General features: G+C 47.9%; 2 protein-coding genes across 13 annotated transcripts in view; one reads left to right on the top strand and one right to left on the bottom strand.

Moving 5' to 3' along the window:
• Positions 1-13,320, top strand: part of PPP1R12B (protein phosphatase 1 regulatory subunit 12B) — a 241,733-nt gene extending 228,413 nt beyond the window's left edge. For 4 of the 7 annotated variants that reach the window (XM_063613252.1, XM_063613251.1, XM_055234529.2 and 1 more), the window contains one exon: positions 1,215-9,296. In XM_063613252.1, the coding sequence (XP_063469322.1) occupies positions 1,215-1,301 (87 nt within the window). In that variant the 3' untranslated portion in view covers positions 1,302-9,296. Of the gene's footprint in view, positions 1-1,214; positions 9,297-12,503 lie in introns of those variants that run through there. The other 3 variants (XR_008649666.2, XR_008649667.2, XR_008649668.2) reach the window with 3 other exon arrangements.
• A 3,044-nt stretch (positions 13,321-16,364) lies between these two features.
• The window catches only part of SYT2 (synaptotagmin 2), a 116,751-nt gene continuing 112,851 nt past the window's right edge, over positions 16,365-20,264 (bottom strand). For all 6 annotated transcript variants that reach the window (XM_055234553.2, XM_055234555.2, XM_055234554.2 and 3 more), the window contains exons 8-9: positions 19,824-19,957; positions 16,365-17,565 (exon numbers count right to left, since the gene is read on the bottom strand). In XM_055234553.2, the coding sequence (XP_055090528.1) occupies positions 17,359-17,565; positions 19,824-19,957 (341 nt within the window). In that variant the 3' untranslated portion in view covers positions 16,365-17,358. The remainder of the gene's footprint in view (positions 17,566-19,823; positions 19,958-20,264) is intronic.

Below are 20,264 nucleotides of genomic sequence, written 5' to 3'. Positions count from 1 at the left end.
TCTCCTAAGTGGTTAATAGCAGAGCCAGAGCTAGAACTAAATAGGCCTCATAACACCTCAGCGCAGGTCACCCTTTACTGGGGGCATTACCTGCCCCTGGGGTCCTATAGGTTTAAATGACTAGTCAAAGGACACCTGTATTGAACAGATACAGATGTAGCTTTCTGTAGCCTGCATAGTGGCGATGTACTTACCCGCTGTCCTAAATCGCTCTTGCTGCCAGTGGGACCCACACATAAACTGTACCCTTATCAACATCCCATTAGGATTTTTCAGATGCACAGCGTACTTGTCGAAAGTGCCTGATCATGTAACAAAGACTTGAACTTCCAGGGTGGAACTTGAGGCTATTTTTCCTTTTTTTCACAATTTAGACAACAGTATGTGTAATGTTCCAAGATAGCAGAACTGATAAAATTGAGTTTCCACTCCCTCCCCTGCCCGACAAGCATCTATTTCTGTGAATTACAATGCCATCCCCTAAAACTGCTGATAAGGCCTCTGGGTATCCTTTGGTGACTGTCAGTGGGGAGCTTTGGGGAGGATTAAATACATGCCTAGTGTTCACTGTGCCTCACAGCTCTGTGACTGTAAGTTTTCTGAGTTTTAATGGTTGGAAGTGGGGATGTATAGTATGACCAGCGAGAATTTGGAGAATTATTCACCGAAGGCACCAAGTGGAGGATGCTTAAATCATCTTGTGCATATGGCAGGAAAGCCGAGTGCTGCCTCTCTGGCCTTGGCTCTTGTTTTTGATGAGATGTGAAGCAGTATCCTCCTTTAACTCTTCTAGTTGACCACCACCCGCTTTCTGAATTCTTTCCCTATGTCCTCACCAGCCCATTTTGGCTCTCTCCCCAATGTCTTTAGGGGTGAGTTTAAGGGCAGGAGAAATTGAAAGTGGTTACTGATTCAATAGAATGAAAGGATATACAGTGTGAAATGTGAGGTCTGCCTATGAAGAAATAAGACATTACTGCTAAATATGCCAGCTCAAAAGATGGAGGGGCTATAATCTCCCTAAAGATTAACATTACCAACTCAATAAATAGGAAGATTGAAGGGAATTTCATCCCTGGGAGAAGGGACCATGAGAGTTTATTCCACACATTGTCTCAAAAGGCCCTGCTCACCAGGCTGGCCTGGCCTGGTCAGGGAGGGCAAAGGAGGATCCTGCCAGGCTCTAACTTACCTTTCCCTCTGTCACCCTACAGGTGTTAACAGAACTGAAATCCGACAACCAGAGGCTGAAAGATGAAAATGGTGCCCTCATCAGAGTCATCAGCAAACTGTCCAAGTAGGCTAGACTCCAGATTTATGAGGAAATAAAGGGACAGCATTTGCTGCCTCCACCCCTCTTTTCCAGTCCTTGCCTTCCAACCAAAAGAAATGGATGTTTTGGTGGAAGGACACTTCTTTCTATCACCTTCTTCAGTCACCTCTATACACTCTACATTTTCTCTGCACTTTCAATGCCCTGTTTTTCCAAACCCCTATCCCAAGTTTTATGACAGTTTTAATTGAAGCATGATTGTGATAATTCGAGCCATCTGGAGAATGCTCTGGGGAGTACACCAGGCTCAGCTGTGGACCCCTCAACTTCCTGCTGCTCAGCTACTTTGTCCACATTGGATTTGGTCCAAACATGTAAGACTTCTACCCTAATCAGTATCCTTCAGCTTTTTACATTAACCCAGTGTCCTCTGATATAGGTGAATCTTGTGGTAACCACTCCAGGATCCTGATTGGGGTGCCAAGAGAAAAACAGCAGGATGTTGAATTGATCATCAGATGCCCTCTGGAATGGTTAGTGTCCAAGATGACAGTGACTGCATTGAGGCGCTCTATTCTTCTTCACCTCTCAGGAACTGACTTTTATTTTTTCTATCAACACCCAGTAATCTCCCTAACTAGTTTTAACCCTTATTCCTCCCTCATACCTAGCCCTTTCTCCAAGGCTCAAATGGCCCTGGCTTCATTTATTCCTTTCCTTTCTATCCTTTTATTTTTTTTCCCTCCCCCACCCCCTCAGTAGTATAAAAGCTAGGACAGAGCACCTGACCTCAGTTGTCTTTGGCCATTGTGGGAAATCATTATTCTGGAGACAAGAAAATCATCACTCTGGTGCCTTGGTGGCAGCACCACTGCCTGTTCCCTGAAAGCTAGACTATGGCATAAGTGTCAGCTCATTGTTTTCATCTCCCACTTATCTTCCCCCTTCAAAGTGATTTTCTTTATAAGAAAATCTGGGCTCTGAATACCCCATTCTGCCTCACTTCCTTGACCTTGTTTTCGTCTCTTCGCTCTGACACCTGCTTCTAATGAGAAATGAAGTCAGTGCAAGGAGGAATGAGAGGTGGGGCGGGGAGATTGTTGGGAGATGGACTGGGAAGTGGAAGCAGGCTGGAAAGACACATATGGTGAAAGTCAAGTACCTGAGGCCACTTGAAACATTATGACAAAGAAGATGGACGATAGCAGCCCACTGGGCTGTGAGAATAGTGGTGAATTTGATTATTTCCAGTGGTTAGATTTAGCAGAGAGATTTACTTTCTTAGAAATTAATAGGGGAAATGGCACTTAATAGAGGTTTAATGGAATGAAGTACTTTCAACCCATTGATGAGAGTCATGGAAGTTTAGAGTGGCAAGTCCCAGAGGTCATTAGGTCCAGCTTTCTATTATTGTGTCACAGGGACCCCTGCTACCACAGCTTTGACCCATGGACATGGTCAGGTAGCCTCTGGTAGCTATGCATTTATTACTCAAAAGTTGGGCAACTCTAATAACGAGACAGTTTTTCCTCATATCAGTTGAAGTCTGCCTGTGGATTCTCCTTGTAGTCCAGATATACTATCTGCAACTCTTTAACAGCTCTTCAGATATGTGCAGTGGGTGGTCTCCCCCTCAGTCTTACTTTGAGCTGCTGTTACTCTAGTCCTTTCAGTCATTCCTCATATGGCATGCTTTTCTTACCTGTCACATCTTAGCCATCCTCCTCTAGACAAAACCAGCCTTTAAAATATCATGCCCAGGCCTGGAAAGAATACTCTACAAATCCAGTGCAAAATTAAACCATTAGTTCTTGATGATAACCTAGCATTAATACTTACAGTATTTTCTTTTTGTAGGAGTTTTATCCCTTGGTTCACTTGAGTGTGCAAATCATTAAATCCTCATCATTTTAGGGTTGCCAATGATATTCAGTGTTTAGAGTGGTTCATTCCCTTAATATATACTACCTCTGTCTGTTAATTCTTTTCCTGACATGACATGTAGCTCTCCATGGCCCTCCCTCTGAAACATCACATGCTTTTTAAACTAGAAGCTATAATTCAAGATCCCAATTGCACTGGGCACGGTAGCTCACGCCTGTAATCCCAGCACTTTAGGAGGCCAAGGTGGACAGATCACGAGGTCAGGAGATCGAGACCATCCTGGCTAACACGGTGAAACCCAGTCTCTACTAAAAATACAAAAAATTAGCCGGGCGTGGTGGCAGGCGCCTGTAGTCCCAGCTACTCAGGAGGCTGAGGCAGGAGAATGGAGTGAACCCAGGAGGCGGAACTTGCAGTAAGCCTTGATCGCGCCACTGCACTCCAGCCTGGGCGACAGAGCGAGACTCCATCTCAAAAAATAATAATAATAATAATAATAAAAAAATCCCAATTCCAGAACAGGAGATACATTTCCTCTGACAAAACCCCATTTTTAGAGTATATAAAATTCTGTCTTTCATTTCCAACCATTTTTCCAGAGAAGCTGCTACTATCTTGAGACTTTATATTTTCATGGGAGTACTGTAAGTTCAGTTCTCAGGGAATGCTAAATTAGAGAAATAAGTTTTATATCCTTCATTCTGGGAGAGGAAATCAACATAAGGTGTTGACTAATTGATTATCCTGGAACATTTTGAATATCAGGGAAGGAAGATGATACTTCTTTCTCAAGAAAAGAAAATTGGATTATTAGGAATACATCTTGACCCTTTTCCACTCAATAGACCAGGGAAAGGGGTTACAGAGAGTCCCCTCAGATCTGTTTGTGCCTTTCAAAAGTATTGGGGGCAGATTCTCAAAACTCTTAGATTGGTGTTGCAGCCCTGCCACTTCACATGACCCTTCCATGTTAAAGCTGACTTTTCTTGCCGGAAAGTTTTCCTTGTGACAAGAAATTTGTAAGCTTTTCAATCTCAGGTATACTGGATTCTATAGCCAAGAACTCATGAAAGTAAGTGTAAACTATCCTAGGTAATTTCAGGCACTTTCTCTTATGCAATTAATTTTATTAGATGAACTGATTTCTGGTCTCTCTCCAGAGATAAAATACCATTCCTTCACAACTTTATTGTCTGGAAGCCCCATAAGATGGTAGTTATAGGCCTTCTACTACCCAGCAGTTCTCTCTGGATACTGGCATCAGCAGGTCTCCCTTTTCTTGTGCTGCTTGGATGGGTACCTACCGCCAGCCTCTTCAGTGGCCACAATCCTCAGTCCTCACCTGCTGGTTTGGATACTCATGAGCACCCCAGGCAGCTCAAGCTGAATAAATAGCTGCAGACATGGCCAACAACATGGGGCTCAGGTCTGTCACTTAACTTAGAGTCTTTACGTGAAATATCGGGATGGGAAAGAGAATGTTCTTGGTAAAACTCTGTTTTCATTAATTTGTTATTTTTCAGAAACTGAGCCACACCTTTGGAAGTAATGATTTGGCCATTCCAGAGATTCTGTGGCTAAAGTGTTTTTCCAGGGCTGCTGATCCTTTTCCAGATAGCTCCAGAGTGTGATGACCCCTAGCCCCATCCCAATCTCTAGCGAAAGGGTTATGCAAATCTCAGGGTGTTGCCACTAAAGAATCTAAAGAATAGACATGCTTTGGGCTTACTCAGTGCACCAGATTCTCTAGTGGGCCATTCTCATTTGATGTTCCCTAGAACCTCCCTGTCTTCCAACTGCAGGATGTGTTTGCTTCTCTTCTGGGCTTCCCCTGGTTTCTGTCCTAGTTCCCACCCCAAGTTTAAGAAGACTTAGATTCATTTATTGCTATCTGAGGCCACTAGTGAGATTTCAGATCTCTCTTTTGCAACATTTTACCCATTTCCTTTCCCCAAACCATGTGCTTATTAAATAGTTCCACTCAGGAAGTAAGGAAGCTAAAACTCAAGTTAATAGTCTGTGGATCCCACGAAAGTGTGTGTAAACTACTGACTGTTTCTCCACTAGAGGCATTTAATTGAGCCAAAGATGGTGGAAGAAGAAACTCTCAAAGCCATGTACTTTGTTAGGTGTCTGGATTTTTGGCCTCTTTGCAGCCTCTCCTAGCCACAGACAGACACTGTCTCCTCTCAGAGAAAGGCCAATGTTTCAGTCCAGGCCACTGGTGAGTGTTGGCACCCTTGAGGTGGGCATGGAGTGCGCAGAAGAAGCCTGGAGAAGAGAGAACTATTTAAAAGTGTTGCCAGTTATTCAGCTTCCAGGCGGCTTTGCACCTCCAAAGGTGCAAAAAGGAAAAAGAAAGCAGAAAGGATTCAGCATTTAAGCAGAAAGAAAAGGGAAATTCTGCTCTACCAGACGAGCCGCTGCTTCCGCTGGAGCTTATCAGTGAAGTAACACTACAGGAGCCCTGGTATCCTTCCTTCAGAGATATCATCAGGGGCCCTCAAACCCCATTGTTTATGCCAGCACTGACCGCACTTTAAGCACACACTTATCAATCAGAGGTGGTGTAATTGGCCTAAATCTAGGCCCAGTTATTACTACAGATCTTAGTCACCATACTCTGTCGCCCAGGCTGGAGTGCAGTGGTGTGATCTCAGCTCACTGCAACCTCCACCTCCCAGGCTCAAGGGATCCTCTCACCTCAGCCTCCCAAGCAGCTAGGACTGCAGGTGTGCGCCACCATGCCCAGCTAATTTTTGAATTTTTTTGTAGAGATGGGGTTTTGCCATGTTGCCCAGGCTGGTCTCGAACTGCTGGGCTCAAGCAATCCACCTGGCTGGGCCTCCCAAAGTGATAGGATTACAGGCGTTAAGGCACCACGCCCAGCCCACCATACTGATTTTCAAGGCAGGGTCTAACCCCTCATAAGATGTGAGTTCTTCCAACCCAATAGGCAGCTTTGAGGACAAAAAGGCAACATTAAAAGATAAGACCCTAGAAGTCAGAACATCTGTATTCCAAGGCCACCCTTCTCCTTTTAGTCATGTGACTTTGGGCAGGTCACCCTCCCTGTCTGTAAAATGAGGTTGGACTGGATAATCTTTATGTGCCCTTTCCTTTTGGCTTAAAATTCTGTGATTTATTCATTCTTAGGAAGATCAGCACATTTATTGGGATTTCTGCTTCAAAAATTCTTTCTAACCTCAAAAATCCCAGTCCAGAATTTTTTGTTTTCTTCTGGATTTAAACTGTTTAACATGAGCACATCAAGGTTGACTTCTCATCCTTGTTGGGAAGTGAATTTAATATTGAGGGTAATCGAATGATGTTGCAATGGCTTTCCCTCCTGATGGCTTGGTAAGAATATTAAAGCCTGCAGAGGTGGAAATTGGAGCTCATGGAGAAATGGATAGAAAGCAATTTGTTGCAGGCAGCCTTTGGACAAGTTGTTTTAATAGGAAATAGACCTGCTGCTTCATAGGTTTCCTCAACCGCCTTTCCTCAGCTTTCTCAAAATGTGATCTACATTGGCTCTTCACACCCAAATAGCAGACTGATTGTTTTTCTGCTTAGCACCGTCTGGTTCATTGTCTTGAACTCTGCCTTACAGCAGCAAGAAAATTTTCCTCGATAAGAACCTCAGTCTTTAGTTCCATTGAGCTCCCCCCTCTGGATTTTGGACTTATCGGAAGTAGGAGGTTCTGGTACCATTCAAGATGGTCTTTCCTTCAAAGCAGGTCTGAAGAGGAGACTACCAAAGCAGTAAGTGTTTACAAACCCGGAGTCCACACAACCATATTGCATAGAACAGCACTTGGCTTTCACAAGCCTCCTACAGGACCTGGTGTAATTGGAGTGAAAGGAAGGGCAGAGACCCTGAAAGTGGAGGTGGCTGTGTATTGCGATGGGAAGAAGGCAGAAGGCCCAGGGGCTTTGGACATAGAGCAGGGTGGAAGCTGCAAGTACTGGGAAGGAAGAGAGTTTCACAGAACCAAAGCTTTGGCACACAGAAATGAGTTCTGTCTCACTGGTGACTTCATCCCTCAGGGTCCAGCTGAGCAGAGATTTTAATCAGCTTCCTTAATGAGTATTGACACTGCTCAGGAAGCAGTAGACCCTATCAGGGACAGCTATTGGTCTTTCGTGTTCTGATTAGATTGGAAAATAGATCAACTTCATTGTAGTCCAGGAACTGTTGGTCACAGCTACTAGGAATGAGGTGATTTCTGAGGGCTGAGAAAAAAACACAGAATCTTGGCCAGCCAGTAGCTGCATGGTAAAAGAAGATGCATTCACTTCTCCTTCGAGAGTTGGGGTTGAGGGCAAACATAGAACCCAGGTTTGGCTTACAACCCAGTGTCCCGGAAGCCCTCCATCAGGAGAACTGTAAGTAAGAGGTGGGTGTGTCTAAAGACAGTACCATTAATGAATGTTCTGGCCTCACCTAAAAAGGTTTAGCAATTTGGGGATAACTCTTGCATCTAGCTTATGCGCGTTCACTTGCACGTTTGCTAGCCCAGAGCTTTTAAAATGAGGTCTGGCATATACTTGATTACAAATGAGAACTCAGAAACCAATTTTATTTATTAAATCATATCTTTTGGTTTTCCCCATCCCTTCTAATCCACCAAAGGACCTATTTGAGCTGTTCCCCAATTCATCTGCTTATTTTGGACTGTGAATCTGCCAGAGTGATATTTTCTATTATTTCTCCTCCAAATTTTTCCCTGATGTTTCCAATATTTACTTGGGTGGCCCCTTAAGGTGACATCAGGATGCTCTTATGTCCTTCCAGAATAAACATACACTTCACTCCTCTCCGTCTCATCTCCCTCTGCATTCTTAATTCCTTGCTTTTCTCACTTGGAGCTGAGGGTGCTTTAGAGAGGTGGTTTTCCATGAATCAGCCAAGATTCCTGTAGAAGTTGGATATACCAACAACCATCACCACCACTGCCCCCTCTTCCAGTTTTAAATCTCCTCGGCTATGCTAATGTCCCCTCAAAGATGAGGTTTGACTTGTAGGCCCGTATGACTCCTCCGTAGCCTGGCCAAGGAGACCTTGAGTAGCCATGTCTGGTTTACTCTTTATCCTGAGACTGTTCATAGCTTAAAACAGAAGTGTGTCTTCCCAGCACAAACCTAATCAGTGTATCAGTGCATCTGGTGGCAACAGCTCAGCCCATTCAAAGAGCAAGGATTCAGGAAAGGCACGCTGATGGTGGGGAGCCTCTAATGTTCTCCCAAAAACAGTCGAGAGTCGGAGTGCCGGTCCCCTGGGCCCAAGGGACATGCTAGGGCCAGAAGTAGCTTGACTCTCACCTAAGTATCTATGCCTTTGCCTGTCCTTTCTCCCACTCTGCTGAAACCCGGAACTGATTCCCGCTTGCCTTCTGATTGATGGAGAGAGGTTAGGTAAAGAGAGTTTGGAGGAAAAACACCAGGAGGCAGGCTGCGCGGTAGGAGAGGGTTCTGAGAGGATGCAGCAATCCAGAATACCTCCTTTTCTAGCCAGCATCCCTTGAACTTTTGAAAGGTTGTGCCTACCACTGGCTGGCACACCAGGGCAATGATTTCCCTGCAGAAGGAAGGAAAGAATGTTTCACCCTTGCATCCTTCTTGGAGAAGATACAGCCTGTGCTCAGTTGAGTGGTTCACACTCGGACTTTGGCTTTATGGTTTTCTTTCCTCCTTGTCTTTGCCCTGACCTTGATCAACAGCTGTGAAAGGAACCACCCTGGGGTCTCCATGCCTCTCCCATTTCAGTGGTAGCATTTTGTGTCTTTACTCCACCCTTCACCCTATTTCCACCAAGGTTAACACACCCGATGTAACTGTTTTTCAGCTGAGTTGTATGGATTAACTTCAGTCCACTGTAAATACACCTGGGATGGGGTGGGGTTGGGGGTGTTTAGGGAGAAGAAGCCAGACTTGCTTTGTGAACTGAATGTATTTTTATGCAATTTTGAGTGGCCTTTCAACCCTAAGATGAACGGTTTTGTTTTACTGGTTGTTGTTATATAGTATTGAGAATTCTGTGTTTGAAAGTTTGGGAATAATAATATTCACATCTATATGATGCCTGTAAACACAACAGTATTTATAAATGAGTAAATAAAACTGTGTTTTAACTTTGTGACTGTCTCCACAGTTCAGAGCATGGGATTTACAGAATCTCACATCTGGGGCAGCCTCTTCTGATTTTACATCCTCTTTATCATCGGTGGGGGCCTCGCCCACCAGCCTCCTACAACTCCTGTCCACATAGAGGCCCCTTCCCCAAGGACAGCTGCAGTGAGTCATGGCCACTGAGAAGGGTCTCTGGTAGGATCAAGGAATTTCCTAAATGAAGTCAAGCCAAGGAGAAGCCTAGATTGGAGTTCAAAAGAACCGTAAGAAGATATCAAGTTTCCAAGCTTCAAGTAACCAAGCGTATATACGGTTATTTCTTGGAAGACACCAGGTTTAAGTGACAAGGGTGTTGAGGCCATCCAAGTGAACACTAGCACACTCTAGTACATGGGAAAGTTGAGGTCTAGGGAGGTGGTGATTTCCTTGGGCTCATGGAAGTCTCCTGCCATCACCCTTAATCATCTGCTGTATACAAAAGTCTTCGTGAGGTCATTGTTTAATTCGGGAGATCCAAAACTATTCTGTAGTTCCAAACTACAAATGTAGTTAACTTGGGGGTTATTGAAGGTTAAATCTAAACTCAAAATGAAGGAGCCATGCCTAGAGAGGAGCTGTTCAGGCCCGCTGGCAGGGTTTGTACGTGGGTGGCCAGGTCTGACCCCAGGCAGCCAGGAGCTGGATCTGGTTTCTCCATTCAGCAAGCCCTGCCTCTGACTTTGCTCAGCCCTGTATTTCCTGCCAAGCGGAAATCCCTAGTCACTGACTTGGGGAGAGGTCAGGGAGGGAAGATTCTTTTCCCCTGATGTCACCCAGCTGTTTGTAACCCAAGCAGCAGCAGAACAAGCACACTTGATGTCATGGTTGAAGAATTCAGTCCTGTCCTGGGGCGCAAAACAGAGGCAAAGAAGCATGACCGATGCAAAGGGTTCCTAGACTGCAAATGTCATTTCTCTTTCTGACCCCCACTGGTTGTAGTAAGGTCTGCAGAGACAGTATCACCTAGCCGTCATGTGGTCCAGCCCTCTTGGGGGGAAAGGAGAAGGCCACAGCCTATTGGCAGAGTAAAAAGCTCACATTCTCAGCCAGGAGACCCTCAGGTGATAAATGCAGTCCTTCTGAGAGGCTCATGCCCCTCACCCTACCCAGCCTCAGGGACTGAAGCAGCAAGACAAGATAGATGTTAAAGGATCTGGGCTCATGCTCCCTCAGGTGGGCAGCTCCCATCCCTGGCTTGCCTTCACTGCCCCCATGCTGTTGGACCTGATGGACAAGCACACATCTAACCAATGGTGTTCCTGGAGGACAGGTGCTGGTGTAAACTGACAAAATGGTAGCTGCTGGTCTGTCCTCAAGGAGAGGAGACAGGTGGAAGTGGGAACTGAAGGAGTTTTACTCTTCGCTGGTCTTTGGGGGCGATGCTGTCCCACTCTCCCTTTCCCTAAAAATTCTTAAGCCCTATCCCTGGTCCCTAACGTCTTTGCTTCAGACGTTAAAGACATTTCAAGTTATTTGGAAAGAGTCAATTGAGGACTTTGTAGAAATTGTTACTTTTCAAATTCCCATTTCCCAGGGCCAGCCTCCCTCTTGTCATTGGGCTCAGACTGTGGCTGTACCCTAAGCCCAGCTCTACTGGAAGGGAATTCAAGAATATAGTCCCCACCACCACCCTGCCCTGCCCTGCCCAGCTTCCCAGACAATGTTCCCCGGCACCACCACACTCCCCACAATTCCGCAGCCTGGCATGTGTCCTCAGGAGATGTGTGGGCCCCAGCACCCACCAGAGTGCCAATCTGGTCTTCCCCCAACCCCAGGAGAGAGGGGACCTCAGCCCCTTTTGGTGCTTCCCTGAAGGGAGATTCTGGGTTAGAAGCCAGAGCCTCAGGACCATCTCGCCACCCTCACCCACCATACTGACCCTCACAGGCAGCTCCCACTCCCTCACCCCCACCTCAGCACAGCAAAAACAACCAGAGACACCCCCCCACCCCCAGGTTTCTTTCAGCTCATTTCTTTAATAAGGAGACGCAACTCATTACAAAATAACAATTTGAGAAGAGATCAGACAAGAACAAGAGTCCACATAAGGAAGATGGAGAGCATTGCCAAGCAGAGGTGCGAATGGGAGGGCAGGAGGCGAGGGCTGTACATGTGTCCTTCCTATGGAGACAAAGGCAGGGTTCCTGGTGGGCTGACCTGGGCAAAGCTAGGCTCTGCCAGCCCCTGATTTTGAAGTTTTCAGCCCCAGGGTTTTCAGAAAGCAGCAAATCAAGTCCTTAGATGGGCAGGAGTCAGGGTAGAAGGGTCAGCATCTTTGAAGAGGCCCCCCCTAAAGTCCTGATCGCTAAGGCAGGTGGGATGGAGGAACTCCTGGTGCCCCATGCACACTGCTCCCATCACCTCCCCAGACAGACGCTCTCTCAACTCTTACCTCAATTTCTGTCTCTGCTGTGGGTGTGGAGAGTGGGAGGGCCCCAGAGAGAGCTGGAGGAAGCAAGACATGTCTTCACTGGTCCAAGCACCTGATTCCAGCCTGCTCTGAAATGGTCCCCTCCACCTTCCCCACTCTTTCATGTCCCAACACAAAGGTCCCTGGGACTTCTGTGTGCTCCCGAGTTGTGGTTTGTACAGGGCGAGCCTGCCTCGCCACCTCTGGCCTCGTCGAATGCGCCCTGCCTGATTCCCCTCCCGTTCTCTCTCTCCTTCCTCATACTCATCACAGTTGCCAGGCCTGAGGCATCCTGGGCTCTTCCCATGGAGTACTGCCCTCAGGTGCCCCAGGGGCGGCAGGCAGGGGGGCTACCTGTCCCTCTCAGTTCAACAGGATGACCTGGGGCCTTGGAAGCCCCCAGGCCCCTCTACTCGCCTATGCTATTTGGTGCAACTGGCTGGGGCTTCTCTGGGGGGCCAGGTGTGAAGGTCAGGGGGCTTAGTCCACACCTGCTCTGCCTGAGCCTCTCTCACAGCTGGACGTGCCCACCCCACTCTCGGGAGCCCTGAGGTTGCCCCGCTATTGGGCTGCTTTCTGTCAGACTGCAGGAGGATGCATGAGGGAAGAGCGTCAGCCCCTGTATTCACTGACTTCTCCCTGAGTCCCTCCTCCATCACCACCCACAGACCCTCACACTACAGAGGTCAGTAAGCAGGGATGGTTCTGTCATCCCTGGCTGAGCCGCTGACTGGCTGCTCCTGAAAATCCTGGTTGCCTCCACAGGGACCCCAGGAAAGGTATCCAGAACCATGGAGTCCCACTGCTGCCTGCTCCTTACCCAGCGTAGAGATGGAGCTGAACTGTGAACCCAGGCCGAGGAAGCCAGCTCGGGCAGGGCCAGCATGGGCATCTCTTAAGGCCCCACCAGAAGCCCTGGACACCGTCCATTCTCATGACATGGGACTGAGGGAGCAGGAGGGGGTGACAACAGGTGAGCCCTTCAGAAGTGTTCTGTGGGGAGCCAGTTGGAGGGACATGGGGGCTCCTGGGAGGAGCCAAGGGAGACCAAATCTCCAGCAGGAGGCCCCCTTTATGGCTTTTCAGTGAATTCAAACAGTGGGAGGAAGGGGCACACCACACATACACAGAACATGGAAGCTACTGGGATGCCAGATACCAGGCTGGACACTGCACCGGGCCCCGAGGGTTGGCTCTGCAGGCAGATGTGCAGCAAACAGGCCTTCAGGGCGACAGGGTCCTCCAGCATCTCCAAGGCAGGGCTGGACTGGAGCAGGCACCGACTCTCGCCCACTGATGACTCCCATGGGGGGTTTCCCGATGGGAGGAGGCAGGGGTGGGGCTGGGGAACAAAGACTTTACATGACATAAAATCAAAGGAGCAGCCTCAACCAATTCTGTAAAATGGGTTTGAGGTTGGGGATCAAGGGGAATCTCAGCATTGCCATGCGGCTATTTACAGAAAGTTATAGACATGCATCTTGATTAAACAAGATTCTGTTCATATGTTTCTAGGTAATTATCTTTTATATATAATTAAATATACATGGATGGGGGCAGATGAGGCTCAAATGGCTTCAGAAGGTTCTTATTTTGTTGTCGCTTAAAAAATAAAGTAATTCATGTGTCTTCAAGTCACAGTGTCCCCTTCTCAATATTGCAGTTCAAAAAACTGGTTAAGTCAAATCCTTGGGGTTCCTGGCCCCTTGGGACCAAAGGGAGAGGGGGAAAAGTCATAGGGTAGGGTTCCCAGACACAATGCAGGATGGCCAGTTACATTTGAATTTCAGATAAACAACAAATTATTTTTTAGTATAATATGTCCCAACTATTGCCTAGGACATATTTACACTTAAAAATTGTTTGTTGTTGAACTGAAATTCAAATGTAACTGGGCATCCTGTATTTTTATTTGCCAAATCTGGCAACCATAGCATGGGGCTCTGGGCCACCAGGATCTTGGGACTCCTCCCTGCCTGCCACCAACCAGGGCTCTGAGAAAGGGCCCCAAACAGCTTTAGGTGGGAGGGGCAGAGGAAAGGGAAGGGAAGGGAAGGGGCAGAGCAGAGGATATGAGGGCAGTTCCTGGCTCAATCTCTTGCTACCTTTGAGTAGGAGGAGACGCCCTCAGGGACAGTTTTTCTGTGAGGCTGGGTGAGACCCAGGACTCGGATGCCTTATGAATTAACCTAGGACATTAAGGGAACAAGGAAGCTCTCACTCCCCAAGCCCAACGAGGTTCTTCAACCTCTTTGCTATCACCCACCCTTACCCCCACCCCACTGCATGGAGGCAGGTTTATAAGAGAGCTGCTTTTACCCGCAGGAGGGCTGTAGTGACCCCTCTTCTCCCTCTCGCTGAAGCCTTGGGCCAGCAAAATCATCCCACACTGATTCTGCAGAGACATAAGTTATGTATGCTTTCCCAGGAAGAAAAAAGATCAGGATCTGAGACTGTGGCCTAATCCCTGCTATCTCATCCTCTAGCTGAGGGACTTCAGGAAAGTCACTTCTCATTCATGCCGAGCACCTGCCTACTGTCTGAGATTGCCCCAGCATTCCTTACCCAGCCTTCCCCAGCCTTCCCCAGGCCTCAGCTTCCACTTCCAAAGTCCAGAAATCTGCCTGTAGCTCTGGCAGAGTTAGCATCCCTTCTGGAACAATTATTCAGGGAGGAAGAAGAAAACGAACTTTCAGACTTTACCCCAGTTTCTGGGTGGGATTAGGCTTGGGTTTTCACGGTCTCAGCTTCTCTAAAAATCACCTCTATACTACTTTCCTTTCTCTGGAACAGACTTTGAGATGAAAACTCACAGCCCCAGAGGCGTCCAGAACCCCTTACTAGTCAGACACCCTAACTCTATCCTGCTTAGTGCCTACACCCCAGTACCCTGACATACCCAGAAATAAACCTGCCTGGCAGTGAGTGTTTGGCATGATGCCCTGTGGTTTGAGCTACGTCACCCCTCAGGTATGGAAAACACACAAGCAGAAGCATGTTCCCATCAAGCCCATGGACCAAGACAGATGCCATCTGCTAGGTGGCACATCAGGACCAGCTGGGACCTGGGGAAGGCACTGCTCCCCACACCCACACTGGCTCCACACTGGTGCCAACATTCAAAATCACTCAGCAACCTGTCCCTACCCCTCAAGGCTCCTCACTAGCAGTGGGCTCAGAGTAATAAAAATCCAGCCCTGGTCACCAGGCACATGGACACCCAGACCACCAGAGGTTCCTACCATTGCTTTTCCTCCCTGTCAAGGGAGTGCAAATCTTGGGCTTTGGAAGGGCTGAATGAAGTTCATGAATGGAAAAGAATCCAGGTGGCGGGTGAATTGGGAAAGGGCAAAGGAGTAAAGGTAGAGGGGATATTGACAAGGGGGTCTCCATGAATGAGTCTGTGGGATATGGGTGAGGAGGATGAGTCTGGGGAGAGACCCTGAGAAAGCACCAAAATCCCATAACTCTGGGGATGGGAGAAGAGTCCAGTGACTTCTAATGTCCATACCAGGAAATCCCACTCTGGCCACCCAGATTCTGAAAACACCCTATTGTCCTACAACTCTCTACCATGACCACACTTTTGGTCCCAAGGACCGCAGTTCATAATCCTGATCAGAGTCTTACCTTCCCATCATTAAGTACACACACACCAGTAAAAATATAACTTCCCATGTACCACTAACAAGACAGAGAAGGATCTCCGAGAGACAGGCAGGCTTCCCAGTCTGTTTCTGGTGGGGGTATTCCCTCATTTCCCTCACTCCTGCATCCAAAAAACAAAGCAAAACCAAAAGCCCCTTCCCCCTTTTTAAAATAAAATAAAAAGACACTGCAACTTCTTCACACTGGATCCTCAAAGCCTAATTCCCTCAAACACTGTCCATCTGTCTTGGGTGTCTACAGGAAGCTGAAGTGGCCAGATGGGGCAGGATAGAGATGCTGCCATTTGTGCTGGGAAAGAGAGATACTCAGGCTTCTGGAGAAGCCATGAGTTTTCTGTGGTGAAAAAATGGCAAGGGCCTGAGGGCTTCATGGATGGAAAAGAGAGGCCAAAGGAAGGCAGGCAAGGAAGGCTGGCCTCTAGCCACAAGGGGACCTCACTCTGTTGTCTAGGCTGAAGGTTTGGAAGAAGACTCAGTGCAAACCTGACTAACATATATATGGCTTTTATATCAGTGCTGGGGACAAAAGGTGAACAGGGAATGGGATACAACTGAGCATGGGTAGAAACCCTAGAAGGTCTCCTCTGCTACTCATTTGGAATGGATGCCATTTGTTTCTTAGCATTCATAGAGAGAAGCCCCCTAATGGTAGGACAGGTCCTCCCCATAGGTCTCCCTGGGCCACTCCAGCTACCTATCGGCTCTCCAGCATGGAGGGCAGAGGGCCAAGGGAGCAAGGAGTGGCAGTCTGGGGAGAATTCCAGTGCTCCCCTATATCTCCTCCCAGGAGATCTCAGCCATCTGTCCCCCATCGTCTTACCACCCCCCTCTTACCTGGACCTCAGGAGAACTAAGAACATTTAAACTTTCCTTTTAAAGTTCTCTGGCTCTGCACAGATAACGTGTCTTCAGACAGTGTTGCTCCACTTAAAAGAGAAACAGAAGCAAAAGCACAATGGGGAATAAATGCAAATGAACTGGGCTGCTTATATATTCTGGAAAGGGAGAAAGCATCTGTGTTTCCCACTGGATGGGGTGAAGATCCAGGAGTTTCATTTTGGTCTTTCTGGTAATGGGACTTCTGTTTCTTCATAGTTTGATATTTATTGTCAATAAGAGTGAGATTTAGGGACTGAGAGTCCCTGTTAGAGTCTGACCTAACTAGTGAATAGCTCATATCCATGAATGTCCCAGGAACCACACTTCTGGGGAAACCATGACTGGCAGGAGGAAGTCTTTGATGGCATCGTTTGGTCCTAGTTCTGAACACATCCAGTCTTCACATCTTGCTGCCTCCCAAATAGCCACCAACAGGAGTATGAAAGCCCCGGTATCTGAACAGGATCCTGAGACTTTGCCATAGATGAGAGAAGATCTCCCACTTAGTGGACTTCTTCATGTCAGGGTCCCCAAAGAGCCTTCTTTTCTCACACAACTTTACTGTCCAGGGCTCATTCCAGGAATGAAGAGAGATGCTCAAAGACACACACACACACCACACCACACACACACACACACACACACACACACACGATCATTGGCCACTGTGATGCCTTCCCTGTCAGGAAGCAGGATGTGCTGCCATTTTGTTGGTCCAGAAGGCTCAAAAAACAGGAAGTGCTGCAAGTTTGTGCCAGTAGAGGGCCTCGCTTGGGGTGAGGCAGATGTGAAGCTTTGAAACAGTTGAGGGAACTGTGACAGGGCATGCAGCAAGGGCAGCTCCTAGGACCATGAACAGAGCCAGGCTTCTCTTTCACCTCTTAGGGGACTCTCCTCACACAGCCATCAAAGGGAAGTTGGTCTTTAAAAAGAGAAAAACAAGGAAAAACAAGGACAGAACCACCCAACAAATGAAAGAAAAAAGAAAACCTCTAAGGTTGCATAACTGAGGTATTGATAGCTCTGAATCTTGTCAGTGTCCGTGAAAGGTGTGGGGTCCCAGCCGCTGCTGTCTACTTGTTCTTGCCCAGGAGTGCATCCACCTCCTCCTCAGGCTTGAGCGAGTGCCACTGGGCGATGGGCCTCCGGGGGTTGGCCAGCATGTCGGACCAGTGCCGCAGCTCTGTGCCCGTGGCATTGCTGCCCACGAAGATCTTGCCTATGGCTTCGTTCTTGCCCAGTTTGTCATAGTCCAGCACGGTGACCACTACCTGGACTTTCTGCAAGGAAAACAAAGGAGGGAGAGAGTTGGCAGACAGACTTGGGATCCCATGACCAAATTTATCCTCCATCAACCTCTACTCCAAATGATTGGGAAGGAAAGGCCTCCTGGGGCTCCTTGGTTTCATCTCTGCTCCAGTGAAGACTGAATTGACATGGAGGCAGAGGCCACGCCTTTGGCAGCCTTTGTTTCTACCACTGGGCATTTATTGAGGATGTACTGTGCTGTAGACACTGTTAAGCACTTGTAGGGGGAGAAGAGGGAAGGAAAAATGAAAAGATGAATTTCACCTCCTCAATGAGATCAGCAGACATGTAACTGAAAACTTACAACATGAAGTGATAAAGGTTATGCTAGAGAGATGGGCAAAAGTTACTGTGGAAACTTAGAGGAGGTGACAGTCCTGCTGGGGCCAATCAGAAAAGGCTTCACAGAAGAGGTGACTGGGACATGAAGTCTGAGAATTTCTCTAGGAGGAGAAAAGAAGGAAGAGGATTCCAGGAAAACAGATTTGCTTGGGTAGAGGCATAGAGACCTGTGAGTGCATTTGGCATCTGAGAAACATTAGACATTCAGTCATTGAGGTATAGGGTGAGAAGCAGTGAGGCAGGAAATGAGGCTGGTAGAGTAGGTTGGAGTCAGCCAAGGAGTTTGCATTTTGTCTTTCAGGCAAGCAGTAGGGGACTCCTGACGACTTTAAGAAAAGGAGTGTCATGGACATTTGAGAGAGGGAGCCCTGGCATTGAGGTGGAAGATTTACTGGAAGAGGAGTGGGCCTAATGGCAGAGAAGAGACCCATTGGAGGATGCTGGAGGGTCTGGGAGGATGGATCCCGAATACCTGAACCAAGGCAGGGACAGTGGGGATGGGAAGTCAAAACCAGGTTGGAGAGGTATTTAGGGAGAGAATCAAGAGGACTTGATGATCAGCTGGATTTCCTGAATGCTCGATGCCTTTTTCCCCTGTGACTACAGCCAACTCAGATTCGTCCTTCAGGACCAAGCTCTCTCTGGGAAGCCTCACTACAGTCCTCCGCTTCGTGGACATTGAAGCTGTCATCTCACTGTACTTTACTAGACTGTTTACTGGTGCCCTCCCGCTGTGAGGTACTTGAGAGCAAGGACTGTGTCGATTACACACTTATTTCCTCATCCCCTAGCAAGTGCCTAGCACTTAGGAAATGCTCAGTAAAGTATGCTGGACAAATGAGAAAGGAAAAAGGAAATAGTCAGTCTAAGGTGATGCCCAGGTTTCTGACTTGGGCCACTGGGTAGATGATGGACTGTGGGGTCATTCATTGAAAACAGAATTCAGATGAAACAGGCTTGGCTGGGAAGAGGTAGAGAGAAGAACATTACAATGGTTTTAGGCATGTTGAATTTGAGATGCCTGGGTCAGGATGCTCTAGATCTAAAATTCTCTGTAATGAGGACTTCTCTTGGATTAACATTATCACTGAGCTGCCCAATGTTCCCTTGAAGTATTCCATCAATAACATCATACACATCTCCACAGATGACAGTACCAACTCTGAAGATTCTCTTGCACCCTTGCCCCCAGCCCTCCTCGGGGGAGGAGAGGGGGTGGGATCAGCTCACTACAAAGAAGGAGAGACCAAGACTCCATGAAAACCGACCACTCTGCAAGCCCCCAGCTGCGCCTGACTTCCCACCCAAATGGTTGGGTGGGTCTCTTGTCCTACCACGTCCAGATCCCACTCATACCCGGAAATAGTGACAACCAGACCTCATCTCCCACATTTACAGAACTTGCTGGTGAGAAGGAAGGAAAAGTAGAGAAGGCCGGAAGGGTGGAGGGAAAGAGGAGAGGAGGCAGATCAGAGGAGGAGATGGGAAAGACCTAGAGAGCAATGGAAGTGGGGCAGGGATGGCCAAGACAGGATGTGGCTGGAGAGGATGGAGGCGGCGGCCACTCCCACCCTCTCAGCCAGCTCCCAATCCCTCTGGCACCTTTGCTACACCCCCATACATCTGTGTGCATGACCATGGTCCTTCAAGTCCTAAAGGAATGATTTGCAGAATTTTTTGAATTAGTTCACGTTTATCTCCTCAGAAAAGGGGGATCCCTGAAGCACTTGGGAAGGAGGCCCCACCCAGGCACCATTAGACCTCGAGCCTTCCCCCACCAAGAAAGGCTGTTCCATGGTCTCTAGGTGAGTTCCCTCTCTTCAACCTCCCCATACATCTTTGCCTCCCCAAACCCTGCTCTATGCCTAGGACCCCAGGGCTCCAGCACCTGAATCTGCTCGAAGGGGATCTCAAAGCTGAAGGACTCATTGAAGTATGGGTTCAGGGTCTTCTTCTTCACGGTTGTCTTCTTCTTCTTGAGCCGCTTGCCATTCTGCATCAGGTGGATCTTCACATAGGGGTCTGCGGAGGGAGAATCCCAACCCCAGAGAGGTTCCCCTTAGCCCCCAGCCTTCCTGCCAAATGTACCAAAGCCTGCCCAGAGCATCGGTCAAGATGGGGTCTTCACTCCGCTGAGACCAGGCCCTCAGCCCCAGGTCATGCCATCCAGTTCAAAGGTGGCAAAAGGCTTCATCTCTAGGAGCAACTTTCACCAGTTGGTTGTGGCTTCCTGAAGCATTGGGTGGGGGGCATTTCTGAGTCTAAGTAAGGCTTTGTGAGAAAGAGTCTGGGGATTCATCTGTGATCCTGTACTGGGGAGGGGGTGGGG

The sequence above is a fragment of the Symphalangus syndactylus genome, chromosome 19 (assembly GCF_028878055.3).
Source record: "Symphalangus syndactylus isolate Jambi chromosome 19, NHGRI_mSymSyn1-v2.1_pri, whole genome shotgun sequence".
Taxonomy (NCBI): Eukaryota; Metazoa; Chordata; class Mammalia; order Primates; family Hylobatidae; genus Symphalangus; species Symphalangus syndactylus.
This window is presented reverse-complemented; position numbering and strand designations above follow the sequence as displayed.